This window comes from Neophocaena asiaeorientalis, unplaced genomic scaffold (genome assembly GCF_003031525.2).
Source record: "Neophocaena asiaeorientalis asiaeorientalis breed wild unplaced genomic scaffold, Neophocaena_asiaeorientalis_V1.1 scaffold129, whole genome shotgun sequence".
Lineage (NCBI taxonomy): Eukaryota > Metazoa > Chordata > Mammalia > Artiodactyla > Phocoenidae > Neophocaena > Neophocaena asiaeorientalis.
The window spans coordinates 34756-43850 of NW_020172446.1; the positions used below are offsets into that span (position 1 = coordinate 34756).

A 9095-nucleotide genomic window follows, 5' to 3' on the forward strand; every position below is an offset into this window, starting at 1 on the left:
AACCAAGAACTTCCTAGGCCCACAACTAAGTGACAGCTTTGTGGCTTTGTAGGCCTAGCTGACTATTTATTGCCTTAGTTTCCTAATTTTTCCCTATTAGCTTCCCCTTTCTATGAACTTACTAAAATTTCTGTCCCTGAACCCCTTCCATGGGAAGATAAACATGGGTAGGCCTTTCTAAGACTAAAACAAGAACCGCCTGTCCTAGGGCTACCTCACTACTCAAAACCTTTCACCTTATCTGCGCAGGAGAGAGAGAACCAGGCCCTGGGAGCATCGAGAGCCTGGTAATGAACACAGGCCTGTCACAGCATCAGCTTGATTCCGTTGTTCCTGCACAGACCATTCTGGGTTGTTTCCTGTGCATCCGGAGCCTGTGCTCCGCAATGGGAGAGACCACAACAGTGAGAGGCCCGCGTACCGCAAAAAAAAAAAAAAATCATGAACCTGAAACCATGACCTATGGACATCACAGAGATGAAGGAAAAAATGGTCCTGACCTGTGAATACCACACAGAGGACGGACAAAAGCTGTGAGAACTACAGAGCAGTAGCTAAGAGTGGTGCTAATGCCTTAAATTTTGATCTCATGTCTCAGTTATTCTGATCAAAAGTGGAGGGGGGCGGGATAGTTTTAAAAAGGAGACAGAAAAAATAAAATAGAATAAGTAAAACAAAATAAAAAGGAGACAGCTGGCCCCAAATAGAGTCACTTGTGCTAAACCCCATATCAGCAGACCAAGACTTATTACCTGAACTAACTTCAGTTCAACCGCCCAGGATTGTGACCTTTAACCAGTCAACCTGGGAATATCCGGTCAGCACTAGTGAGCTGACCCAACTGCCAGGCCCTTCCATTCTCCTTAGGAAGGTGACCTTGCCTGAAACAATGCATCCTTTGCTAATAACTTCCTTTTTCCATCGCTTTCTGCCTTTAAAAACCATTCCTTTCTACAGCTTGGGGAAGCTCTTTTTTATTGCTAGATGGGCTGCTGCCTGATTCATGAATTGTTGAATAAAGCCAATTTGACCTTTAAACTTTTTCAGTAGAATTTGTGTTATTTAACAACCTCATGCCTATACATTGCCAGAGTGTACCGGCTGTTCCCCGTCACCCCTCCCACTCCAGCCCATAGAGGTGTTTACTGAAGAAGCCCCACCGATCATGGCACTCCCCTTCCCCACTAAATCAAAACTTTCGATGTCTGTTAGCACTAGGGTGACCAGATGCTCTGATTTGCCAGGGTCGGTGTTAATTTATATCTGTTGTCCCAGCATAATTATTAACGGTGCCTCCTTTTATTCTCAAACGTGCCCTAATTTGGGTGATAAAAATGACATGTTCATCTTACTTATGACTATCTGAATGGAGCATAAACTCCCCACCTTCACAGACTGGCCTCAAGCTTCCTTCTCAAATTTCCCCATCACTTCACACAGACTCCAATCTAACATCTTCCCAGTGGGCCTCCACCCAACTTGATAAACACATTATAATCCCCCCCCACCCCCCCCTGCTTCTAGGCATTCACTCAAACTATACCTGTCTCCTTTCTGCCTGGCCTGAAAGAGCTTTCAAAGAGCCCCTGCACTTGTCCATCCATGAAGACCTGGTTTAAGTTCCAGGATGAAGCCTCCTTAAGTGCTGCTAAAGTCTTAGTCTAAATAAACCTCTTGTCAAGGGTTATCTAGGCTTCCTCTGACTTCCTAATGTCTCTTTTCTGTTTATCCTGGGTTGGAGGCTGATCAGAGGAGTTATGTCAGGCACAGGGAGAATATCACAGGCTGTTGCAATGGGTCATGGGAGAGATTTGGGGCAAGCATGGCGCTGGCCAGGCAAGGAATAGCGGTGAGAGTCCTGCTGAATAAGAGACTGAGGCACCTGGGGTCTGGGAAACCTCTCTTGGGGACTGGAATTAGAGGGATGGAAAGGTTTTGTCTGGTCTTGTCAGTTTTACCCTGAATCTCATTGAAGACCTGCAGAACTAAAAGGCCATTTCTCAGGAACACAGTTCCCGCCCCCATAACCATACCTCTCACCCCTGCTTCCATCTTTCTCCCTCCCAGCTCAATGTAGATTCCCCACAAAATATACAAAATATACGACTGCTGACTGTAAGAAAAAAATTTTTTTCTGAATTCCTAAAATAACATGTATTTCCATTTAACATTATGAGCCACACCTTTGGTTCACAAGACCAATTATCTTCTTAAAAATACAAAACATTTTTCGGGGCTTCCCTGGTGGCGCAGTGGTTGAGCGTCTGCCTGCCGATGCAGGGGACACGGGTTCGTGCCCCGGTCTGGGAAGATCCCACGTGCTGCGGAGCGGCTGGGCCCGTGAGTCATGGCGGCCGAGCCTGCGCGTCCGGAGCCTGTGCTCCGCAGCGGGAGAGGCCACAGCAGTGAGAGGCCCGCGTACCGCAAAAAAAAAAATAAATAAATAAATACAAAACTTTTTTGTATCGATGATCCTTGCCAGGACCCTTAGAAGATTCCAGGGAATTAAAGAGGAGAGAGACAACATTACTCATATGTTGCAGGGGATTGAATTGGGGCTCACAGAGGGGGAGGGACCCAACCAAAGCTTTACATTTTAAAAGTAACAAAAATTCATGGCAGAGAATTTTTTAAAAAGTCAATAACTTATATGCAATATTTTTTTTAATTATTAAATAAAAGCCATTCCTTTTGGAATGAGGTTATCTCAGAATACATCTTAGGAAGACCGGGAGAATGAATCAAGCATTTTGAGGCTCTGGTTTGGTTTTAAAAGGTGAATATTTATGGCTTTAAAGTTTGGGCTTTTTGGTCCAGGTACTTCATGGCATCCTGGACCCATTTCTCCTGGGGAGCAACACAGATCTTCTTGTCCTGCTTGGTGCTGAAGCTGTGGGAGAGAGGGAAAGAACTTATTAAGGATCCTCTTTGAAACTTGTGCCAATTTAATCCTGAACCTTCCAGGACCATCTGCCATGGGATGAAGGAGTTGCCATGAGAGCAGAAGAAGGAGATAGAGGAAGGGTGGGATGCTGAGGGTCAGTGGCTGCTCTTGATGGCTCAGTAAAGCCATTCTTGCTCTTCACTCGAAGGGACTGGTATGACCTGAACAAACTTCTAGGCAGGGAGCTAGAGGGAAAATTTCCTGTTGTGAAAACTCATGGATTGGATTATAGAGATGGAACTCTCTAAGTGTAAGGCTCCAGTTAACTCTAATGCAGTTTCAAGAGCTCTACCCCCAAGAAATGAAATTTGGGGCTGGGAGAAGGTAGGTTTTGTCTACTTACATCACAGCTTTCTGGGGACATCTGCTGTTGGTGATTCTTCTGTAGCTCTGCAGTCGCTGAATGGGGATCTTCCTTCTGGCCATATTAAAGCAGCAGACAGTTGGGACAGAAGCTGAATTGGGGAGAAATGAATAGAAAGACTGAGCACTAATGATATGTAGATAATTTTTAAGCATGACTTTGTAAGGAAAGAAATTTCAGGAAGGCAAGGAAATGTAAGAGATAGAGGCAGAATCCATCTGCTCCAAGGTCCTGTACCTCTGCCTTTGATTTGGTGTCCCCAGCTGTACAGTAGGGACCCATCGCTACAGGCAAGGATATGGAAAAAGCTTGGTCAATGCAATAAGCTCCAACTTTGTCATTATGAAGAGCTATGTCACTAAGGGATAGTCATAATACTGCTCATCAAATACTCTCCATTCTCTGCTTTCTGGACGCATGGTAGACTTGCAAGTCTTGGCCACTTTTGGTTGATTGGAACCATTAACTGGTTTTGAGCAATAAGTGAGAAGACAAAGTGACAAGTATCATTTCTAAGGTAGCTTTTGTAATTGTCAGTGCAAGACCCTTGAGAGCTTTCTTTTCCTTCATTTACAGTAAGCGGCAATGTTCCCAATCAATTGCCCCATCAATCTGAGTGTATGAAGAATCCTGAGTGTATGAAGTCAAAGCTCTAGCCAATACATTATAGATATTTAGCATGAGTAAGAAATTAACCTTTGTTGTTTTAAGCCCTTGATAATTTAGGATTGTTTGTTACCACAGCATGCATTGTCTTATCCAGACTGCTACATGCAGAAAAATCTAAGTCATCAGAAGATGAAAACATGATTTATGATACAAACATATAGATACAATCACAACACTTCATCTTGATAGATTCCCCTGGGACCCCATTCCCTTCCTCTAACCACTGTTTCTGAAAACTGTCTTGGGATCCAGTAAAATTTTGGGGTGTACAGTCAAAGCATTTTTTTTCTCTCCACCACTGACAAAAATGCCCCCTGTGCCTGCAATAAGAGAGGGTCTTTCTTTTGTGTGCCCCCATCCCCAAACATGTGAAGGCAGCCGGATTATGGATGGACACAGCATCACTCTCAATATTCATGTCAGGAAAGAACGTGGGGACTGACCTCAGTAGCCTGGGTTTCTAGTTCTGGCTCTTTCTCTGATTGTGAGGTCGGGGCTCTTCTTGTCCACTCATGGGACCCGTTTTCCCGTCTTTAAAATGACGGGATCTGCAGCAAGTCTCTGCAGATTCTTGCTGATCTGACAGTTCTGGTGGTGATCAGCTTTGCCTTAGAGAAGGGACTTACCTGGCTGAGCCAGCACCTGGGTGCTGAAGACGGCTGCTGTGAGCAGTAGACACAGAAGTGCTGCAGAGACCTTCATGTTGAGCAGGGAGGTTACCAGCTTCAGCCTGAGAGCTGTTGGTTTCTGGGTTTGTCTCAGCCTCTCTGAGCTCTGCAGCCCTGCCTGCTCTACATGCCTTTTAAAGACAGCACAGGATGTGGTAGCTTCCAGGGAAACCTTCGCTTGGCCAGGGTCATGAATAAATCATGACAAAGGCAGGTCCTGAATTGCTGATCCAGATCCCAGCAAATTAACAGGACATAAGAGGCAAACGCATTTTTTCATGCTCGCATGTTTTTAGAATGACTGAGCACAAATGGTAACCTAGAGGGTCATTTTTACAAGCTCTGCTTTCTCTGACATGAACCACCTGCAGTGGGGGAAGAGTCAGGGAGACCAAGGGCATGAAGAGGTGAGGAGATTCAAGTACCTTCCCTGGTCCCTGTGTTCACATGGTGGTCTTTAGGATTTTAGAGGCCGGAAAGGGACCCTAATACTTCTGCTAGGCTCCCATCCAAAAAGAGAGAGATCTCAGCAGCTCTGAACATTGCTTGGTCTCTGGGAACCCAGGAATTGTAGCACATGAGAAACTCACCCCATAATTCAACCTAGTGGTCACAGAATCTTAGTGCCCTGAAATTTTAGTGTTATAGGACATCAGAACTGAATATTTCTTATTTATCTTGACTTCCTGTGCATTCTTTACTCAGTTTTGTTAAGGAAATTTGACAAATAAACATTGTATATATTGAACGTGTACAGCATGATGGTTTGATATTCACATGCATTATGAAATGATTATTGCAATTAAGTTAGCTCACACATCCATCACCTCCATCACCACACATAGTTAACTGTTTGAGGGGTGTGCATGGTGAGAACACTTCAGATATATTCTATTAGCAAATTTCAAGTATATAATATGGTATTATTAACTAGAGTCACCTTGCTGTACATTAGACCCCCAGAACTCATTCATCTTATAACTGAATGTTTGTACACTTTGACGAACATCTCCCCAGAAATACAAATCAAAACCATAATGAGGTATCACTTTTATAAAAAATAAAAGGCACAGTAAGTGTTGGCGAGGATGTGGAGAAAAGGGAACCCCTGTAAGCTATTGGTGGGAGTGGAAATTGGTGCATCCCCTATGGAAAACAGTATGGAGGTTCCTGGGCATTTCTAAACTATTTGCTTAGCCGCTAAAGCATTTTCCAAATGGAATCAAATAGCCAAAGCTTGTTCACCAAATACACTGTAGTGGATCGGGTCTGTTTGAAGCATAATAGTTGGCCCACATGCCCTCACACCCCAAGGATTCAAGGAACACATTTGGAAAACCAGCAATCTAGTTCAACCTCACTCCCTGAGCACACATTGCAGACAAAGTGCCCAATGGCTAAAAATATCAAAGAGAAAGAGACAAGAACCTACATGTATCCTCTTCATGCAGAACACTAGGCCCCCTAGTAGGAGATGGTGCAAGGGGAGGTCATGATTAACGGGGTCTTTTAATGAGGTCCTTAGTTAAAGTCTTTAATGGGGTCACTGCGGTGAATACAGAATTGAATACTGGTATGGAGGCACTGCAAGGCCATTTCCGGGCTTTTCCTTTACACTCCCATATCAAATTGGTACAGGTGGCACAGAGAGGTGTGTTGAGAAGGACTCTGAGGCCTTGCCTTGCATTAGCAGACGACAGTGATGTGGCTGACTGGTCACGTCCATCATGGGCACGAGATTAAGAGAGTCCACTTACTGGCCTACATGCTCCCTCAGCTCCCATCTAGAGTAACTAGTCTACAAGTACCTAAAAAGGAATTAAGTAGAGACCAGGAAATCTGGATTTTCCTTACTCTTTCCTGCTCAGCTCCAGATGAAGTGGTCTAGCATGGTCTCTGGAATCAGGATCCTGAGTTCCGGTGATGGTTCTGCCACTAATTAGCTTGGATAACATGGACAACTTACTAGCCAGTCTCTGCTAGGTTAAGATGGGAATAATAATCATGCCTACCTTAGAGAATTGTTGGGTGAAATAAATGATTTAATATATATATAAAGTGCTCAGTGAAGTGATCACTCTGTTACTCTGTAAGTGGAAATTCCTATATATTTGTGTTTAGAAATGGCGCAGATTTTGTGGGCCAGGGGATGCTAGAAAAGGACCCTGAGTCTGATCATATGGTTTCGTCAACATCTTCTCCTGAATTTTCCCAACTGCTTCCAAATAAAAGCATGTTATGCTAGGGACATTCTCCAAGAATGCCTGAGTTACACTAGGGGAGGAACCAAGCTCTTCAAAGCTGTGTCAATACAACAAGTTTGGAACATTCAAACATGTTTGGCTGACAAGGTTGAGTGATTATGTCCTCTTAGGAGGAATAATTTCATAACTCTCCTGGGTTTTTAGAGGGCCCTATCAGCAAGGAACTTTACTTTCTTGTGTTTCCCTTCAAAGCGCTGGATTTCTTCTGGAGCAGAGAAACCTCAGTAGGTAGAAATAAATTAAATCTTTAAACATTTAAGTTCAGTAGCTGTTTTGTCCAGTTGCCTGGCTGTCTCTTACAAGTGGGGACAGCTTCACTGGCTGTCACGTCTCTCTTCCTTGGAAGTTTGTCACTCAGTGGTGATGTGAGCTGGATCCATTACTTGCCTCTGGCCTGGAGCCTGATAAATGTGGGGCTTTGGTCAGGAATGACTCTGAGTGATGGGCAGAACGTGGGTCCCCGCCCTGTGAAATCTGACCTTCCTGAGTGTTTCCCAAAGAATGACTGATGATCCGTGGACAAGGATCCCAGGAAGCTGGACTCCTTGTTTGTTTTGCAGCTCTGCTCCAGATTTCCTCTAATAATGCAAAGTTATACATAGAATTGAAAGAGACATTAACATTCATTTTATTCCAATCCTTTCTTAAAAAAAAAAAAAAGAAGAGAGACCTTAAGCTTGGGGACCACTGACAAAATCCCTAAGGCAACATGGTGTGTTTTATTTTTTATTTTTATTATTTTTTTAACATCTTTATTGGAGTATAATTGCTTTACAATGGTGTGTTAGTTTCTGCTTTATAACAAAGTGAATCAGTTATACATATACATATATCCCCATATCTCCTCCCTCTTGCATCTCCCTCCCATCCTCCCTATCCCACCCCTCTAGGTGGTCACAAAGCACCGAGCTGATCTCCCTGTTCTGTGCGGCTGCTTCCCACTAGCTATCTATTATACATTTGGTAGTATATATAAATTCATGCCAACCTCTCACTACATTCCAGCTTACCCTTCCCCATCCCCGTGTCCTCAAGTCCATTCTCTACATCTGCATCTTTATTCCTGTCCTGCCCCTAGGTTCTTCAGAAACATTTCTTTTTTTTTTTTTAGAATCCACATACATGTGTTAGCATATGGCATTTGTTTTTCTCTTTCTGACTTACTTCACTCTGTATGACAGACTCTAGGTCCATCCATTACTATTCTCCATAGTGACTGTATCAATTTACATTCCCACCAACATTGCAGGAAGGTTCCCTTTTCTCCACACCCTCTCCCACATTTACTGTTTGTAGATTTTTTTGTAATGGCCACTCTGACCAGTGTGAGGTGACACCTCATTGTAATTTTGATTTGCATTTTTCTAATGATTAGTGATGTTGAGCATCTTTTCATGTGTTTGTTGGCAATCTGTATGTCTTTGGAGAAATTATCTTCCAATCCAAGAACATGGTACATCTTTTCATCTGTTTGTATCATCTTTACTTTCTTTCATCAGTGTCTTATAGTTTTCTGCATACAGGTCTTTTGTCTCCTTAGGTAGGTTTATTCCTAGGTATTGTATTCTTTTTGTTGCAATACTAAATGGAAGTATTTCCTTAATTTCTCTTTCAGATTTTTCATTATTAGTGTATAGGAATACAAGAGACGTCTGTGCATTGATTTTGTATCCTACTACTTTACCAAATTCATTGATTAGCTCTAGTAGTTTTCTGGTAGCATCTTTAGCATTCTCTGTGTATAGTACCATGTCACCTGCAAACAGTGACAGCATTACTTCTTCTTTTCTGATTTGGATTTATTTTATTTCTTTTTCTTCTCTGATTGCTGTGGCTAAAACTTCCAAAACTATGTTGAATAATAGTGGTGAGAGTGGGCAACCTTGTCTTGTTCCTGATCTTAGTGGAAATGCTTTCAGTTTTTCACCATTGAGAACGATGTTGGCTGTGAGTTTGTCATATATGGCTTTTAGTATGTTGAGGTAAGTTCCCTCTATGCCTAATTTCTGGAGGGTTTTTATCATAAATGGGTGTTGAATTTTGTCAAAGGTTTTTTCTGCATCTATTGAGATGATCATATGGTTTTTCTCCTTCAGTTTGTTAATATGGTGTATCACATTGGTTGATTTGCATATATTGAAGAGTCCTTGCATTCCTGGGATAAATCCCACTTGATCATGGTGTAT

General features: G+C 42.8%; 1 protein-coding gene across 1 annotated transcript; it reads right to left on the reverse strand.

The window, feature by feature from the left end:
- Positions 1 to 2646: 2646 nt before the first annotated feature.
- LOC112394306 (eotaxin-like) lies at positions 2647 to 4733 on the reverse strand. Its single transcript, XM_024737054.1, has 3 exons — positions 4604 to 4733; positions 3288 to 3399; positions 2647 to 2890 (listed from the first exon to the last, which is right to left on the reverse strand). The coding sequence occupies exons 1-3, from the start codon at positions 4677 to 4679 to the stop codon at positions 2785 to 2787; spliced, it is 294 nt and encodes a 97-aa protein (XP_024592822.1). The 5' UTR covers positions 4680 to 4733; the 3' UTR covers positions 2647 to 2784.
- Between the last annotated feature and the right edge of the window lie 4362 nt (positions 4734 to 9095).